Below are 18,194 nucleotides of genomic sequence, written 5' to 3' on the forward strand. Positions count from 1 at the left end.
ATGCCAAGACCTTGTTCTTAGTTGGTCATCCGGAAAGGAAATCAACATTATCACAACTCCCATTGCATCCAGTATACACGGCATCGTCAAAACCCCACCGTTCATCTTGCATCTTGCTGTTCAATGCTCACCCTTATTATCCAAGTTGTTGCCTTACTATACACTTTTCGTCAGCTGTAATTACCTTAGGTTATTTATCTATCGCACAAGAGTGAGCTAGTCATAATCTGAATCACTTCGATCACCTTTGGCAAGAGCTTGAGACCATCGCACCTGAGAAAGAACTGGCCAAGCTGACCTGCACAGCTTCCCGTGACGGCGCTAGCTACTAACGTGTATACAATGACACGGCGATCTACTTGTCCGCCTTTCCTTTGCTCTTCTTCTTCTTCCTCTTCACCATCCGCCCCCCCTAAGAAATCATCTCTCCCTAGGACATGCATCGCTACATCCCTCGACGAGACGGAACTCCCCTGTCCGAAAAGATCCGCATGAAGCAAGATCATCTGCCACTGCCTACTACACCGCCTGCCTGCCGTCACCTCCCCGCTCCCGTTTCCGTCGTCGGACCGTCGGTCTTGTCCCCAACTTCTTCCAAGCGCTCTTCTCCAGCCTCGTCTACTCCCTGTAGACGAATTAGAACAAAGTTCTTTGGGCCGCGGCCGAAGGAAGAGGAGGAACACCAACGACACGAAGAGGAATTGGCCAAAGCCTTGGAGATCGACAAGACTGCCAAGATCCTCGATTTCAGGGTGCATCCGGCCCGGGCACCAAGAGCAGAGTATACAGCCAAGATATTTACATCTTCCACGGGTAAGTTGCGTTTTGCTAACGACCATCTGTACTTCATTAAGCTTACACTCGTTGATAGACTCAATCAAGTTACAACATAGCCTGCCAGCGGCGCCGTACAAAGTCCTCCAAGCGCCGGGCCTCGAGGATGACTACTACCGCTCGCCCCTGGCCTACTCTTCTACCTGCCAATGCTTAGCTGTGGCTCTGGGAAACACCGTCTACCGATGGTCGGAATGGCATGATCCCCAACCTGTCTACCGCACTCCTCACCAGCGACATACGAGCCTGACATCTCTGTCATTTTCCTCAACCGAGGGAAACAAGGCCATTCTGGCCTTTGCACGCAAGGACGGTTACTTTGGTCTCCTGTCGTTCATTGACGAAATGCTTCCGCGGTTTTGGTTTCACCACCCGTTTCCGGTCGAATGTGTCAGCTAGCGGCCATCAGTGACGAAAAGACCATCCCAAAACCCCTTCATCTCGAGTGCTACAGTGCCGACAGAGGACCTTCTAGTTGGCGATGGTCGAGGAAATATCCTCCACTACATCGTTGAGTGGCCCAGCTTGTGGGAGGTATCTCGTGACACTTGGTTTGGAAAAGTGACGCCCGTTGCCAAGATTGCAGCGCACACCTCGCAGATTTGTGCATTGGTCTGGTCTCCGAATGGCCAAGACTTTGTTTCCGGGAGCAACGACAACACGGCCTGCTACTTTGAGATACAACGATTGGACAAACAGCGCGGGCACCGCAACTCATCTTCGACTCTGATCCGTAAAAGCCGCCGGTCAAAAAGTGATTGGAGCCTGCTAGGAAGAGACAGTATGTATTCTCGACCAAAAGAGTGCGAAGCGAGCGGCAATGGGTTGAGCCCTGGCGCGGAGACTATGTTTGACGTTATTCCGATAAGTGCAACAACTGAGGCTGGTGTTATTGGAGGCATCCCTAGAACGATACAAGCACCTACAGAAGATCTGCGAGTGTTTAAACGAGGAACGGAAACGCACTGCTGGCGACATGAGGCTGCAATAAAGGCAATCGCATTCTGCCCCTGGCAGAACGGGCTCGTTGCCACTGGCGGTGGCTTGGGCGACAAGTGCATCCACTTCTTCCACACGACGTCTAGCACACCACTGGCCACCATCGACGTCGGTGCGCAGGTCACCTCATTGATCTGGTCTACGACACGGCGGGAAATAGCAGCTACGTTTGGCTACAGCCATGGCTATGCCCAAACCGAGCACCCATACCGTCTTATTGTCTTCAGCTGGCCGTCTTGTCGGCAAGTCGGAGCTATTGCTTGGGCGGGTGGTCCGCGGGCCTTGTACGCCATTCCATACCCAGGAGGACCGTCAGATGCGCTCGAGGGAAGTCGTACAGCAAAAGAAGGAACCATTGTTGTGGCATCGAGCGATGAGACTCTCAAGTTTCATGAAGTCTGGCAGGACAAGCCAAAATCGACTACCGGAGGCGCCGTTGGGATGTTGGGCGGTAGTGACATTCTCGAGGCACTTGGTGGGATCGATAAGGATGGAGACGTTATTCGATAAATGGCGAGGGGAGATAGCTGCTTGCTTCAAGGGATTATCAAGTTTACAAGCAATGCCAACTCGTGTAACATGAAGTATTCGTCCCGCTGACACACCAGAGCCCTATTTACATACTCAGGTGGAGTGCATGCATCATCAACCTGGAAGGTCGACGTGGACAACACGCAAAGCACTGCAGTTCTAGGCCCCCATTTATTGGGTTAGGTGACCCCAAACCACCGGACGGGAGGCGCTAATACCCCAGGCACCCTTGAAAGCATACGGACCCAAAGACCCCTGTCACTGCGGCGCCGCCTGCACAGAAACGTAACTCACAGTCCTTGTTGCGGACGACCTGACGTCCTGAGCGCTTGTCTCACACCCCCCGTCTCCGTCCGTCCCCCCGTTCCCCAGCGCATGAACACCTCCAAAACCTCCCCCGAATCCGCAACCACTCCGGACCATCCAGGAACAACGTTTGCACTCATCGTCATCCCTTCCAATCCAAATCTCCTGCTTGTGAACTCTGCCGTCCACTACGAGCACCGGTCGGGAATCGCAACACACACATACACACTACAGGAAACAAACTCGAATATCTATCCCCACAGATACATTCGTGACAAGACAAAAGACCAAGAACATGTCCACCCTGAACCAGCTTTACCTGCTCGCCGACCACGTCAAGCTCTCCCTCCTGGAGCGCCAGCGCGCCCTGTCGCTCAACCTCGACGCCGACACCCAGGACGGGCACATCTCTCGCTCGCTCGACCAATTCAAAGATGGCCTGGAAGCATTAGACGCCGAGGCCAAGCGCCTGCAGGGTGCCGGCGATGACAGGTGAGCTTCCTCCCCCTTTGGTCCTATTCTCATTTCTATACGACGTAATCCCTTGGAACGTCATGCCAGAATGTTCTCCGAATTGCGCGTGAGAACATTGTGGTCCATTCTCTGTGCGTTTTACGGTATGCTAATCTGGATCCTACTTCCCGCAGCGCCGCCCTGAACATCACCGACTCCCTCCCCGCCCTGCAGAAGCAGTTCTCAGACCTGACCTCCCAATTCCACGGGTTCTCGAACCCCTCCACCTCCTCCACCACAACCTCGCCAAACGACCCCTCCCTCGCCGCCGACTTTGACGCCGCCCAGTCCACGAAACCCCTCAAGGGCTCCCTCCGCGGCCTCCCCGGCGCCGCCGCCTCGAACAACAAGACCGTCCGCTTCACCGATTCCCCCGGCGCCGCAGCAGCAGCCGAAGAAGACGCCGCCGCCGCAGCGCTCTTCGGCCCCGGCCGGTACCGCGACGACCCGGCCGACACGGCGGGCTACCGCGACCAGGCCGAGGGCATGGACAACCAGCAGATCCACGCGTACCACTCGCAAATCATGCGCGACCAGGACGACCACCTGGACCGGCTGGGCGAGTCCATCGGGCGGCAGAGGGAGCTGAGCATGCAGATTGGCGACGAGCTCGACTCGCACGTCGCCATGCTGGACGAGGTGGACGAGGTCGTGGACCGGCACCAGGGCCGGCTCGATCGGGCGCGCCGGTCGCTGGGGAAGGTCGCGCGGGACGCCGGGGAGAATAAGCAGATGATGACGATTGTCGTGCTCATCATCATTCTGGTTTTGCTGATTGCGATTCTGAAGTGATGAGTGAGGGGATGGAAAAAGGGGAAGAGATCAGCAGCAGCGGCGGATGCGTTGCAGTCATGGACGGGCAGCCTCTCTTTGATTTTTGTTTTGTTGGGGTTTCCCTCTTTTGTTCGGAGCCGTCCTTATCCAAGAGACAGGCGCGAGAGACATATAGGTACTTGTTTGAAGTCTTTCAAGTATAAGGCGCATAGCATGGTTTGGCGTTTTAGGAGTCTTTTTTTCAATCAGAGTCAATTTCTTCGTCTGTTACAGCAATCATTCTTTTGATATTTCTCGGACATGGTACCAACGGGATTCGCGAAGAAAGTCTACGGGACCGCGGGTGAAAGAGGTGGAGAGGGCAAACGGACCAGAATAGTTGATCCACATGTTCGATAATTCATCACCATGAATGTGAACGCGCTCCCGCAAAGGGCACCCATTTGCAAATGCATTTTCACACTCGAAAGAGTTTCATCTTCACTTTGCCGTTATCGAGCCTTGATATATGCGCTCTGGCCTCCCCGACCTCGAAGCAGCCAAAATGGCTTCAACATCATCATCGGTCTATTAGTCTAGTTGGTTAGGACGTCGGATTCTGATTCTCAGAACCTTCCGTAGGCCCAGGTTCGAATCCTGGATGGACCTCTCAACCTTTTGTCACTTTTGAATCTGATCCCAATCTCACGATAGTGATATTAGTATTCTTTTTGGGTTTATATTATATAAGGAGCATTTGAGTTCGTCACTTGATGATCAAGGGGACTTTGGATGGTACTGTTGCTGTGATGGCTCCACTCTATAAGGCCAAGCCTCAATGTTTTACAACATGCCAGTCTTGGCCCCGATGCCATGCCATTTTGCACATTTTGAACATGCAATTGTTTGCATGATCGTCGTTACAGCTGCAGACTATATGCGACAAGACTACTAGAAGATAAGCCTCGTCGCGTGTTAGACAACGTTAACTCTAAACTAAGGTAGTAAAATAACTTCCCGCCTTCGCCCGTTTTCGAGGAAGAAAACAAAGCTTATTCCGACTTTTCACACACACTTACACCCAACTTCTATATCCTCACGACAACAGCCTCCCGCACCAGACAATCCCGAACACCCCCAACAGAAGCAGCATTCACAAACACAGTCCTCCCCGTACCCCTCCGCCCCCCTTGCCACCACAGCACCCATCCCCAGACCAAGAAACACCAGCCCAGAGCAACCAAGGCCTTGACCCAAGCCTTCACCACATTACCTACACGACGACGACGACCACCACCACCGCCAGCGACCACGGCAAAAGCCTCAGCCTCCAACAAGACAACCTCCTCATACGCAGCCTGCAACCCGTCAAACGCGACCGCCTCCCGCCCGCGACCGCAGTGCACGTGCCCAAAGACGTGCAGACGCGGCCGCGCCCGCCAGACTTCGGCCAGGAGCATCTCGCACCCCCAGTGGCCGCGCGGGTCGTCCATGTGGCCCTTTGGCGGCGCGTGGGTGACGAGGATGTCCGTCCCGGGCGGGATCGTGCCGCGCCAGGGGTCGCCTGAGGTGTCGTTGTCGATATCTGTCTTGCGCAAGGAAGAGCAATAGGGGCCAGCGCCGCCGGAGCGCGGGTACTGAAAGGCCCAGTTGCCGTGCCGCGGCGTATACGGGCTCCCGTACACGCGAATCTCGCGGTCAGCGTACGTCCTCTCCCCGTCTTTGGGACGGCGCGGGGGTATCGTGAGGGTCGTTGCTGTGCGGTTCAGGTAGATGATGTCGCCCCAGTCCAGAGGTGATCCGTCGTCGTCTTCTTCGTCATCGTCGTCTTCATCATCTCTGCGTGATATCGAGCTCCCCTCGTCGTCCTGTGACTGCCCACCAAGCTTGATCCCCTTGCCATACCCCTTATCCAAACACAAATCGTGATTCCCCGCGACAACGACCTTGAACCGGTGAGGCTGCGCCCGAATCCACCCCAGCGCCGCCCGCAGCTCCCTCCTCGTGCCCGAGGCCGTGAGGTCGCCCGCGTGCACGAGGATGTCCCCCGGCGGCAGGCGCGGTTTGGTGTTGTGCGTGTCCGAGACGCAGACCACGGTCACGGCGTCGTGGTTCTTGTCGTTGCCGCTGCCGCTGCCGCTGCCGCTGCCGCTGCCGTGTGGGTACGCCACGGGATGCGAAACGGGGAAAAAGTCGTAGAGGTACCTCGCTACTGTCGAGAGGGGGCTGGAGAGGAGATGCGTTGCTATTCCGTCGTCTTCTGGGCGGTTGAGGATGGCGTCTAGGCCGGATGAGGAGCGGAAGAGTGGCATTTTCTCTTCGCTCTTTCGCTCACTTTTTTGTCTCTGTGTTGTTTTGAGTGATGTAAGATGTTAGGTATTCTGAGCTTTTGTTCAACCGCTAGCCTTCCAATTGCACCTTTTCGAATAATGCTGCCTGGTTCGTATAAGTCGCCAGGTGTCTTCAATGCTGATTTGTCTCTGATGAGGTGAGACGGACGAAATCGTTAAATATCTCTCCAGCGCAAAATGATATGACGCAAAATTGCGGACTAAAAACTATGAGTCTGTATAGTCACCCTGACAAACAACACGAAAGAAAAACCCAGACACAGTCGCGGAGGGCGGGTAAGTCCCATCATAAGTGAGAAAACCCCAAGCCATCTCCGATGAGTCTTATGTGCAAACGAACAGGGTGGTGAGAGAGTGTTCCGTTTCGCACCACTCAGAAACACCCCCCCGCGTGATTGCCCCTCCAGTGGAAATGACATGATTGTGACAGAATCACAAGATCTATCCGTTTTCTTCCCCCCGTAACGTGGGCCAACTTTCTGACAAGGCCTGGCAACGCCATTTGTGGCGACACCATGAACTGGAACGCGATTTTGTGTAAACGGATGGACTGCTTGATATTTGTTTTGTATTTCTACCTTTGCTGGCTGCTCGGGCGGTTCTCGATATCGGTTACACGGTATTAATACACAGTATCAGTGGATACTCCCACTGTCTCGTTAGACTATTTTTTATGATTTTCTTCCACCTTTTGAACTTTCCCTCCTGCAAAGTTCACAACCACGGGGGTGGGGACTGCTTGATATTCTTTACCCAAACATGCCTACCAATCTGATCAACACAATTTTGAGCACCTTGACGAAAACCTCACTTTTTAAACACAAAGGGGTTCTCTCATCTTTCCAGCGCTGCTCCCTGGGAAGTAAATATAGAGCTGCTAGTCTGGGTAGGATCCGTAATGCGGGGAAAGAAAGTCGATAGAAACGGTGGATCAATACAAGTGGACATGCTCTAATATGCTTTGAACAAAAACAGATTCCAAAGGCCGTCATGGTAAAAAGCAAGTGTTTCATACAACATCAATTGCAGTTACCAAATACCTCTCCCTGACCTGGATAGGTCCGAGTAATTCAAACATATCAAACGGACATCACATTAAATCAAGTCAACTCCCTGGCAAAAATCTGGGTATGCATATTTCCTTTCCGATGAGAGACTAGGTATTTGTAAGATGGAGGAAAATAAAAGCGACAGCAACGACTACGCCGACAAAACACCACCCTCCGCCGCCGTAGGATAAAACAAAAAAAGCTTTCCGCCAGGAAGAAAATTCCACAAAACTTCTTTTTTTTGGAAACCCATCTTTCCCCCAACTCATTCCTCGCCAACAACAAAAAAGGAAAAAAAGTAGCTTGGAGACGTGATCGAGACCCCGACGGGCAAATCAGACAATACGAGGCGGCCCGAGGGATAAACAACATGAAACAGTGAGCCCGAGCTAGACAGTAGCCGAGCGTGATATCGTACAGGTATGGGGGGGGGGGGGGGGGAATATGGACAAGCTTTGTTGTCTCGATTAGCCTCTGCGTATCTCGATTGCTGGGCGACAACTTGCTACCGTTGCACCGTTGCTCCGTATGGAGGGGTCCAGGGGTCTCATTTGACCTGAGGCATCACCATTTGCGCTGCAGACAGTTGGTGAAGTCTCGTCCCGAGGTTGTGCAGGAACTTGCCTGCCCTTCCAGGTGGGCTTGGTCGAGAGTGAAGGGAGGCCTAGATGCCAAACGAGATCGACATAGGATATGTGGTGGATTGAGCTTCCAGCCAACACCGAACGTCCAAAATGCTTGCCAAACACCCGCATATGAACAGCCCTGAGATCGCAGAGCCAGAAAGCCAAGCACTAAGACGCCGCCATGCTGCATAATGATGACATAAAAAAGGCATTACTGAGCCTGCGTAGCCAGACTCGTATTAGAGCATAACCTGAATGTCCAAAGACACCCCTCCAGCTTACGCCGGGTTGCCCTTCATTCTCTTTGCCATCCGCGGCGTAGGCGGCTTGCCCTTGTTCTGGACTCCATTGACCTGAGGACCACCCGGGGTAGGCGCCTGGGAGCCGTCCTCCTCCATCTTCACACCGGATGGACGTCTTCGCTTGTTGGAAGCTGGAGACGTGTTTGCACTAGGCCCGCTGGAGCTGGTGCCTTGCTGGCTCTGTTGCATCTGCATGCCGGGTGCCTGCATGTGGCCTTGCGCAGGGCTTCCAGTGACATGAGGCGAGCCAGGAAGCTGCATATGCGGCTGAGCTGGGCTCGCACCCATTGGGAACTGACCGAAGCTGGGTGTCCTGGGAGCTTGGGGCATGGGCTGACCGTTCATGACCTGCGGCTGGGCGTTGATCTGACCGACGTACTGCTCAAGAGCAGCGTATGGGCCGAGGTTAGGGTGGTTGTGGTAGAAGGCGAAAAGGGGGTTCATTTGGCCGATCACTTCAGCAATCTGCATGTCATCTTTAGTGCCGGAGATCCACATGCATGCGCGGGCGAGCTGTCACATACCTCGAGGAACTGGAACACAGCTTCGGTAACCCCCATACCCCTCTTGACCGCCGACTCCGGAAGATCCACCAGTGCTTCTGGCGGAGGATTTTGCGGGGACTTCATCATACGAGCCTTGCCCTTCTTGCTCATTTCTGGGGAAGTCTTGGTGTCAGGGGAGTTAACCTTGTGCCACTCCTTCACCCAGTTATGCACGGGCTTCGCAGCTTCGATAGCGGCCTTTCTAGAAATGTATTCTTCGTGGTTGGTTGTCAAGAATTCAAAGAGTTCAATCTTTTGCTCTGCATCAAAGTGGGCTCTGACGGTGCCCGTAGCGACAAGCTGCGCGCAATATTAGAAGCTGTGTCTGTCCTCGGCAACAGGAGCTTTTGACTTACGTGCGAACCGCTATCGTACCAGTAGACCAAACTGGACTTCGTGTTCTCGATCCAGTGGCCGTCGCCGGGGAGTGGTCGATCCGTCGTCCCCTTTTCCATGATCAACTGCATGTTCTTGACACCGCTGTCGAAGTGCGTGTGAAAGTATCGAGGGAGTGCGGGGTAGGTAATCTCGTATTGCTTGTCTGCCTGGTCTTCGACGTCGGTGATGTGTACTGAGTGTCGGAACACACCCTTGGTGGAGAAGAATTGATTGACGAAGCTGTTCCAGTAGGACAGGTCGTCTTTGCCCTTGGGGCCCTGGATTTTCTGTCAGTGAGCTGTGACCGAGTGTTGTCTTCAGTTTCGACTTACGGGGAAGCCGCTCAAATGTTCGCTAAACTGCATCAACTTGAGTAGGCAGTGTCCCTTCATTCCTTCCCTTCTTTGTTGTTGAGCAAGAGCCATGCTGTTGGCAACGGCAGCCTGAGCTGCAGCCTGCTGCGCGGGGTTCATTTGTTGCGGTCCAGGTTGGGGAGCCATTTGAGGAGGACCCTGCGGTTGGGCTTGAGGCTGAGGAGGTTGCGGTTGCTGGTTCGGGGCCGGGCCCGGAGTTTGAGACGGCGTGGGCTGTCCTGCAGATTGAGGGTTGACGGGTTGCGCTGGCTGCTGCTGTGGTGTCTGATGCGGCGTCTGCTGGGGTTGCGGTTGAGGCTGCTGCGGTCCGCCTTGAGGTTGCTGGCCCTGTTGCTGCTGCTGTTGCGCTTGCTGCTGGGCCTGTTGTTGAGCTTGTTGCTGAGCTTGCTGTTGCTGAGCCTGCTGCTGAGCCTGTTGCTGCTGGGCTTGCTGCTGTTGCATTGCCATCTGGGCCTGTTGGAGGTTTTGCATGTGCTGGGGGTTCATCTGCACCGGCTGGCCGGGCTGTTGTTGGCCCTGTTGCATCTGTTGATTCTGCTGGGCGACGGCTTGCTGCTGGAGAGCGATCTGCTGAGCGAGCATCGCCTGTGCCTGGGGGTTATGTTGCTGCTATATCCTATCGTAAGCAATGTGGGAGTAGCAAGTTGGATATGCGATATTTACCGGCCGCATGCCCTGCCTCATAGCCGCGATCTGAGCTGCGTTCATCGGGTTCATTGGCATTCCCATCGGCATACCATTGACGCCCGCCATATTCGCGTTGAAGGCCTGCTGGGCCATGAGCGCTTGTCGCGCCTGTTGCTGCTGTTGGAACAAGCGCTGCTGGGCCATCTGGGTAGCGTGCGCCATCGCCGCTGGAGTTTGGACTACGCGACTTGGTCAGTAAAGAAACAAATGGACAAGACACCGAGGCGAGGGCGTGGAGACTCGACATACAGTTACCAAACTGATTTTGCTGGAACATTTGGTTTTGGGCAGGATTGAGATGCTGCAGAGCGTGAGCGTTCGGACCTCCAGCACCCGGCGGCATGCCGCCCATCAACTGATTTGGATTAACCTGACCACCAGGCCCTGATACTGCCATGTGCATCTGGTGAGGCATTCCTCCGCCCGGGCCTTGCTGCCCTGGGTTGTGAGGCATACCCTGGGCCATGGGGTGCCCGGGTACACCTGGATGCTGTTGCATGCCGGCAGGATGGCCTGCAAAAGACGGTCCCATACTCGTCATCATGTCTCCGGCGTGTCGATGATCCACAGCGTGGATATCGACGTGTCTATCCTTCGTGCTATCTCATGCGCCAACGTCCAAAGGTGGTCTATCTCGACGACAAATCGGCAATCGGGACCGCAAAGGTACGAAGGATTGGGGCGGCTGGAGTTGCGGAGATGGGCGCGACGCGGCAGCGATGGAGTCGTGATTTGCAAGACGCGGGAAGTGGTGTCAATCGCGTGGAGCGGGTGCGGGCGGGCTCGACTAGCGTTATCGATTGCGATAGGAGTCGTTTAATGCGAACGGTCGGGTCAACAGGTGAAGAGGGACCGAGAAGGCATCGATGATCGGCGTGACGACAATGGTGGGTGGGCGATATTGTGGTAAGGAGGTCGGGATGCGACGACAAACAACGAAAGCGGTGGAAGTGAGATGTAGGGGAGGTGAGATGGCGGGTGGGTATGTGCCCTGCGACCAAAGGAGAGCCCGACTGCAGTGACGGGGTAGAAAGTTGGCGTCGGCAAAGACGTGGGCGACTAGAGAAGGGAAAATGGATTGGTTGTCTAAGGTAATCTCGAAAGGATGGATACGACGGACGCAAAGACGTGTCGACGTTTCGCGCGATAGCGAAAGCGAGCGGAAACAGATGTGGGAATGTCGTGAGAGTGGACGACGGATGCTTCAATCGACCGGTGTCGATGACATTCGGAGAGCGGGTTGGTTCGAGATGCCCAATTTTTTATTGCACACGTCGAGCGCAACGAACAAGCCTTTTCCGCGCCGCCTTGCCTTGCCAGGAAAGCGGGAAGGAGAGAGGGAGAGAAAGATTTGGGGGGGGCTTTTTGGAGGTGGGTGAGTGGTACGGAGCGGTGCGGTGCTGGCAGGCTGGCTGAAGAAGAACAGACGCAGAGACGACGCAACCAAAGGGAACTGGGCTGGGAGAGCGAGCCTGGCTGGGCGTGCTGAGCTCTGGCTCTTTTGCAAGCGGGCAGCGGAAACCCAAGTGATTTGCTTTGGAGGTTGGCTGTTTGGGGTGTTTGCAATTAAGCAGTACTACGGAACGAGATGAGTGTCCGGAGCCCCGGTAGACTGGAACAAATTATAAAAAAAAGAGGCTTCAGCCAGGGGTGTTTGAGGAGGAGTAGGAGGCGCTCCAAGTGGTGTTGTAGAGATGGGAGGTTGTATGCCTACTCTGTAGAAAGGTTGAAAGGCGAGGCTTCAACTTGCGGCCAAATTCAAGCCCAGAGGCCGATCAAGAGACAGCAATGGAAGCAGCGAGTGAGAAGGTACGGTAGGTAAGGCAAGGTAGGCAAGCTAAGACGAGGCAAGGTACAAGGCATAAGGCATAAAATGGCGGGATAAGGATCGAGGTCGAGCGAGAAAGAGAGAGGGCCCTGGGGGCACGGGAACAGAGCAGGGACAGAGAAGCGTGAGGTGGGCGGGCGACCATGCCAGAATGTCGGGCTGCCACTACCTTTTGCTCCCATCGGCTTCGGGAGAGTGGGTCACATCGTTTTGTAGGATACGCCATGTAACAATACGGCATACAGAAACATGGATATGCCGGAATGGCGTGGCGGGAAGCTCCAGAAAAATGCGGGATATGCCTTTATCAAGAAGAGTGGGAGGGCTGCGATCAGCACTTTTATGCAACAAGGCAAGCTTCTTCAGCAATATCCACCCAGGGGTCAAGCAGTGTAGCAGAATTGACCAGCACAGCAAAAGCACACCTCACTGCTTAGCACACGCAGGAGAACCCGGGCCGGATAACATCTTCTCACTACCTTAGGTCCTCCGTATCGTCCTTTCAATCTTCCTCGCTCGACCACATCCCGAAATCCCGCTGCAATGGCCTCCACGGCAGCAACATGACAAATGTGCGAAAATGACAGCGCCGAAATCGCGTAGACCTGCCCGTCCTCTGCCTGGTTCTCGCGTTCGCCAATGGCCACCACGTGCCCACCGAACCACCCGGTCGCTTTTACTTGCTCGACCCCATCACACACGTACCGGAGCACGGGAGAGAGAGAGTATGTTAGAGGTCATCTCACTCACGGCTTCCCCCCCCCCCCCTCCCCCCATTCCTCGTCCGGTGACATGAACCTTGGGAAAAGGTCCAATGAGCTCAATCTAAATCCTGCTATGGCGGGGATCGGGCACTACGGCGAATATCTCCGAGCTCCAATGTCACGTGCTGCATTGCGACTCTAGCTTTCCCCCAATCCCCACCAAAACTTTTTTCGGACCCGACCAGAGATCCAAGCTCGAGTCACGTGGATTTAAAGTGGACCAATCCGTCCAAAGGGTCGGGTGTCCGCCCGCCAGGGGAAAGAAAGAGAGAAAAAAAAAAAATCTGAGGCTGTGTCTCCACTATTTCCGTCGTGAGCCTCATCTATAAAATCTCTTCTCCTGCACGTCAAACCATATCTTCCACCAACTCTGGGCAACCAACTTCTTTCTCACGCCACCCTCTCGCATCGACAGCCAGGAACCGCACTCACGCTGCATTCAGAGATCGCAAGCTTCAATTCAAGCTTTGCTGTTACTTGAATGCGCGCGCCCGCGTTCTCTGGCTGTCGCTGCGACGCCCCACGTACAGGTAAGCATCATATCCTTTTCTTCACACAGCATTCCCATCTCTCCGAATGATGACATTCAAGAAACATTGTCTTCTTTTCCCAACCGAATCGACCATGAAGAAACCTAGTCTGTTCGGGTTCCCCTCGAAAGGAACCTGTTACTTGCCAGTATATTCTGTCTGACACATCATCTTTACTCTTCATCAGCACTGGCATCTCTTGCCTTCAAGAGCAAACCTTGTTGACATATTGTGAATTCAGGGACACGACGCAGACTGCTATACCTTCTCCGCTCTCTCATCACTAATCTTTCTAGCACCTCATTCATTACCCTCAAGCCACAAGGTTAGTACTTCATCTATCTTCCACATCAACGCAACAACACCACCCTATATCATGATGAAATTTCCACTTGTTCGCAGTTTTCACTCGAGTCGCGGCCTGAGCCTTGGCGGGAACGCTTGCAAAAGCGTTTCTTAAGCGACGTATGAGGGCTAACACTTCCTTGGATGTCTGATTTTTGTCACAAAACCACTGTTTCTCAACCCCTTCACCTTTGCTCGACCGCAAGCTAACGTGGGTTTCAAGAATAGGACGCTTCTTTGGTATCTTGTACTGCTCAGATCGCGTGTCCTTCTGGACGCGCTGCAAATAGCTATTAATAAAAATGAAATCTTCATTCATCACTGCAAACTATGTCGGTTCTGCCTTGCTCTTCTCGCCGTGATCCGTGAATATGATGTGCATGCGAACTCGTTTCTATGTGGATCTTGCTGTCAAGACAAAATGTAATGATTTCACGGGTCATCATTACAAGGTCTTAACGCGACGCCTCAAACTCGCAATCGACGCCATGTTCCAATCTCAGTCCAAAACCACGTTCTAACACAGGACTGTAGTCAACGTATAGGACTGGTGATGTACCTATGATCCCTTGCTGGGCGTTTACGATGAACTATCATGTCTGATCATATGATATCATCAAACATAATTGATCTACCACACACGGAGCCTCCAACCTGAATGCCCGAAAGTAAGGAAAAATCATCAGCAACTCGGGCCATAAGCGTCTGGCGTAAGGTAAGGTAGGTAGTAGAAAGTACGCAGGCTCCAATAAAAGAGATGCCGTCAAAAGAAGAAGCCAAAATGACATCTCCACACTCGACAACATCAATCACATCACCGAACTAGGTAGGCATGTACGAAGCATCTCAAAATACCACATACACACCCTATAGACCGGAATCAACAACATCATCTCTCTCCAATTGATAACTTTTTGGTTCCCTCTGCTATGTCTCGAACAAACAACAACGTCAAGAGCAATCTCCGCGTCCCTTCCACAAGAGTGCCATTCCCAAAATGCAGCTCAACCCCACTGAAACAAACGCCATCACGGAGGCCGTAGCCATGCACCGCGTTATTCACGTTGCCCAAAAAGAACGTTCTAAAATCCCACCTACACCCCAATTTGATCCCAAAGAGTAAACGCCTCCCCCTTTCCAGCAGGTGAACGGTCAGGGGAAAAAAGCACCAAAGCCAAAGCCATCCCATCACAGCAAATCCCCAAGCCAACCCCCGCCCTTAGACGACACGCAGCCCTTCCCTAATAGACTCGGGTATCTCCCTCCGTCTCCCGCCCACGATACCTCTCCTGTTCCTGCCCGTCCGGCCTCTACCAAGCCAATTCAGCTTGAGCAGCCGGCACAGCTCCTCCATCCTTCTGTTTCCCTCCTCGCTGCCGTCGCCCGCCACGCCCCCGATGCTGGCGAGTATGCTCATGCACTGCAGCATGCGTCCCACCATCTCGGTGACCTGCTTAGAGTCCTCGACGTTCTGCTCGCGCGTAAACGGGCGCATCTGGCCATCGCTCCCGGCGCTGGCGTAGCTGACGTTGCTAATGGCACGGCTGCGTCCGCCGCCTCCCGCGCTTCCGTCGCCCAGGAGCGTCGTCGCGTTCGAGTTATAGCTCGCCACGGACGGATCGAGGCTCATGGCCGTGCCGGGTCGCATCATGCTGATTGCATCCGCGGGGCTTGAGGAGAGCGCCGGATCTGGTAGCGGAGATGCGAGGGCTAAAGATGCGAACGAGGACGGGAGGAATTCGAGAGACAGCCGGGAGAAGATGGCCTTGAGGGAGTCGTAGCGGGGGAGAATGACAATGTCACGGTAGGCCGTAAGCACGATACGGCGCACATCTAGGACTGCGGATGCGGGACTAACGTATGGGCCGCTATCGGAGGACTGTGACTTGACGCCGCCCCAGAATTGACGGGCTTGGTCCGGGTTCATAAGAACGCCACAGCCAGAGAACTCCAGGTCCAAGGGTAAAAAGACCGCCTGCATGTAAGGCAGAATCGAGGTATAGGTAATGAGCCACATCTCGACGAGAGCCGGAATGACTTTATCCTCCTGCGTGCGCCGGAGAGTGTGGTCCAGAGAGGCAAAGCCGGTCGACAAGAGCTCGCGCAAATCCTCGAGAATGATGTTGGGCGACATGCGTTGGATGCAGTATTGAATGTGCAACGTCACCAGCCTATTGAAATCCTCCACCGGCTGTCGCAAATCTTCGCCTTCAAAAATGACGAGCATCTTGGCTTTCAGATACGGCCAGGCATCGTCGAGCGCCATGCTGTTGAGGCCGTATTTGCCTGCGTCAATGGGTTCAGAGAGATACGACGACTGATGCGTCAATGTCGGCAGGCTGCTTGGACCTGGCCATTCCGACGGGAGAGAACTGGACTCGACGCCGAGGTTGCTGCTCTCTTTTTCAGTCTTTTTGTCCCTTCGTCCCTTGCCAAACGACGTTGCAGTCGGGGCCGGACTAGGGGGTAAGTTGAAACTGTACAAACTCGAGGGGGCGCTGGGGTCTGTCGGTTTCGAATTGCTCGATGCGGAAGATAGTGGAAGATGATAGTCATCCTTGAGCTTGTGCTTTTGCCGCGACAAAAAGTGATGCTTCTTTTCCTTTTCCTTGCCTTCCTTTTCCATGGTGGGCGTCTCGGGCACTGCTCTGATGGTTGCGGACGATGCGTTGTTGAGATTATATATAGATTGGCCGCTGGTATCGATGAGATTACTCGTGCTGAAATTCCCGCGTTGTAATGATGCGAGCGCACTGCCGATCTTGCTCGGACTAGGGAGCGGTTTGTCTTTAGGGTCGCCCTTGGTGCCGATCTTGACCGGACGGGAGAAGAGCTTGACCTTTGACTTTTCTGGCTTCACCGGCTTCGGATCTGGAATAAGTTGCGGCGTGGGATTGATAGGACTGTGCTGTTGCTGTTGCTGCTGATGTTGCGACTGGGGCAAGCCAGGCGATGTCTGCCCCGATCGCGGGAACGCTGCGTTGGCTGCTGCGTTTGCTGCGTTCGCAGCTGTGGTCGCGGCGGCGGAATGGCTTCCAAGTAGGCCGTTGTGGTATCCCTGAGTTCCAAAGCCGCTCTCTCGTGGACCGCTTGCCTCGGTCAGGCTTAGCATAGGCGGGCTGAGTGGGCCCTTTCCGCTGCTCCCCCTCCTTGCGCTCTCGGCGTCTCCGTTGGCCGGGTTCGGGACGGTCTGCGATCGCTGTCGAGCGTGCTGGAGCTGTTGGTGCTGCTGGTGCTGCTGAGTGTTCTGGTGTTGGAAGGCTGCCTGCGCCGCGATGTGGCTCGCGGAGAGGGCAGGGCTCGGGTGCTGGTGCTGGTGCTGGAGTGTTGAAGATGAGTTGGCAGACGGGTGTGACATGCCCACCTGAGACAGGTTCGAGAGGCTGGTCGAGGGCAGCGTTGAATCGAACAGGCCGGGCGTCTGGCTGTGCTTCCTCGAGTGTCCCTTGGTCAGAGGGCTCGCGGTGCGGGCAGCAGCAGCAGCGCTCACACTCCCGCTCAGTTCGCTTCCTCCTCCCGAGATAGGGCCAACTGGACCTCCGGGCGTGGTTCCCGACCGGTGAGCAGTCGGGCGCGAAAAGTTTTGCAGGCTGGCGGTGCTCGAGTTGGCCTGGGCGGTAAACTGAGCATAGATCGGGGTACTGGTGGAAGGGGCAGCGGGCGCGCTCGGAGCGTGAGATCGGGGCTTGACGAAGTGAATGGCGAGGTTCTCTTCGCTCGATGACGACTCGGCGCGGGCGGGCGGTCGTGGACGTTGCGGGTGCGGTGCGGTGGAAGCTGTCGAGCCCGGCAGAGGGCTGAAGCTGCCCGGCGCTCGGGGCGGCGGGGGTCGTGCTGGTTGCATTGTCGTGGATGTGTTAGGGTTCTGTTACATCTTGGGAATTTCGGACGATTCGAAGATCGGGTGGAGGAGTCTTGGAGGTTTGTTGTGCTTGGATCGGTTTGTAAAAGTGGAATGGTTGGTTTGTCGAGGGCAAGGGCAGTATGGAAAGGTTGTTCGTCCGGTCGGGCGATCAAGAGCACCTTGAAAGGGTGAGGTGGTAAATTGTGGTGGTTATGGTGGTGGTGGTGCTCGAGGATTGAGAAACCTGGAAAGCTGAAAGAAAGGGCGGTGGTGATGTAAGAGGGCCGGGGGAATACGAGGTGAGGGAGGAAATAGGGTGGTTATGAGAAAGCGCGAGGAGTGGATTGCGCCTCACCCTCACAGAGCCGAAGTGTGAGGTAGACAAGGGACACAAAGATCAGCATCAATGCCCTCAGTACTCCGCAAGGTATTGCTGCGATCCAGTAGGCAATCTACCTTGGCAAGTGTCCGTAAGATAGGTGCTCCGTACACGGAATGGGTCCTTTGCATCTTACACTATAGGAACCTTGCCGGTGCCCTGCACGTAATTATACCTGGTTGTCTATCCGTATCAACGCATCGCTTGCCATCGGTCAGCGGCCGCATCTAGGTCACTACCTAATCATTGACCCTGG

The 18,194-nt window shown here is 54.6% G+C and overlaps 5 protein-coding genes across 5 annotated transcripts; 2 read left to right on the forward strand and 3 right to left on the reverse strand.

The window, feature by feature from the left end:
- Positions 1–437: 437 nt before the first annotated feature.
- On the forward strand, positions 438–2,343 carry HER10_EVM0002132 (WD domain-containing protein; the record flags this gene model as incomplete). The annotated part of the gene is made up of 4 exons (XM_035471857.1): positions 438–817; positions 894–1,224; positions 1,300–1,580; positions 1,704–2,343. 4 exons carry the CDS (start codon positions 438–440, stop codon positions 2,341–2,343), a joined length of 1,632 nt encoding a protein of 543 aa, XP_035328948.1.
- Positions 2,344–2,762: 419 nt separating this feature from the next.
- On the forward strand, positions 2,763–4,328 carry HER10_EVM0003648 (SNARE domain-containing protein). The gene is made up of 2 exons (XM_035473314.1): positions 2,763–3,162; positions 3,318–4,328. Exons 1-2 carry the CDS (start codon positions 2,966–2,968, stop codon positions 3,973–3,975), a joined length of 855 nt encoding a protein of 284 aa, XP_035329116.1. The 5' UTR covers positions 2,763–2,965; the 3' UTR covers positions 3,976–4,328.
- A 306-nt stretch (positions 4,329–4,634) lies between these two features.
- On the reverse strand, positions 4,635–6,610 carry HER10_EVM0004229 (metallophosphoesterase domain-containing protein). The gene has a single exon (XM_035473881.1). The coding sequence runs from the start codon at positions 6,246–6,248 to the stop codon at positions 5,025–5,027; it is 1,224 nt and encodes a 407-aa protein (XP_035329196.1). The 5' UTR covers positions 6,249–6,610; the 3' UTR covers positions 4,635–5,024.
- A 280-nt stretch (positions 6,611–6,890) lies between these two features.
- HER10_EVM0010172 (PTAB protein) lies at positions 6,891–12,188 on the reverse strand. The gene is made up of 6 exons (XM_035479641.1): positions 10,498–12,188; positions 10,225–10,427; positions 9,520–10,170; positions 9,166–9,465; positions 8,789–9,109; positions 6,891–8,729 (listed from the first exon to the last, which is right to left on the reverse strand). Exons 1-6 carry the CDS (start codon positions 10,790–10,792, stop codon positions 8,241–8,243), a joined length of 2,259 nt encoding a protein of 752 aa, XP_035329947.1. The 5' UTR covers positions 10,793–12,188; the 3' UTR covers positions 6,891–8,240.
- A 2,746-nt stretch (positions 12,189–14,934) lies between these two features.
- Positions 14,935–18,057, reverse strand: HER10_EVM0005958 (uncharacterized protein; the record flags this gene model as incomplete). Its single annotated transcript, XM_035475559.1, has 1 exon — positions 14,935–18,057. The coding sequence occupies exon 1, from the start codon at positions 17,557–17,559 to the stop codon at positions 14,935–14,937; it is 2,625 nt and encodes an 874-aa protein (XP_035329408.1). The 5' UTR covers positions 17,560–18,057.
- Between the last annotated feature and the right edge of the window lie 137 nt (positions 18,058–18,194).

The sequence above is a fragment of the Colletotrichum scovillei genome, assembly GCF_011075155.1.
Source record: "Colletotrichum scovillei strain TJNH1 chromosome Unknown Contig00009, whole genome shotgun sequence".
Taxonomy (NCBI): domain Eukaryota; kingdom Fungi; phylum Ascomycota; class Sordariomycetes; order Glomerellales; family Glomerellaceae; genus Colletotrichum; species Colletotrichum scovillei.

Excerpts from the sequence above, each read along its gene's own strand:
- HER10_EVM0003648 (XM_035473314.1), top strand. The coding sequence starts at position 2,966 with ATGTCCACCCTGAACCAGCTTTACCTGCTCGCCGACCACGTCAAGCTC. Across the intron at positions 3,163-3,317 it reads CAGGGTGCCGGCGATGACAG|CGCCGCCCTGAACATCACCG; the intron begins GTGAGCTTCCTC and ends TACTTCCCGCAG.
- HER10_EVM0004229 (XM_035473881.1), bottom strand. The coding sequence starts at position 6,248 with ATGCCACTCTTCCGCTCCTCATCCGGCCTAGACGCCATCCTCAACCGC.
- HER10_EVM0010172 (XM_035479641.1), bottom strand. The coding sequence starts at position 10,792 with ATGATGACGAGTATGGGACCGTCTTTTGCAGGCCATCCTGCCGGCATG. Across the intron at positions 10,428-10,497 it reads GCAAAATCAGTTTGGTAACT|TCCAAACTCCAGCGGCGATG; the intron begins GTATGTCGAGTC and ends CAAGTCGCGTAG. Across the intron at positions 9,110-9,165 it reads GGTACGATAGCGGTTCGCAC|CTTGTCGCTACGGGCACCGT; the intron begins GTAAGTCAAAAG and ends TATTGCGCGCAG.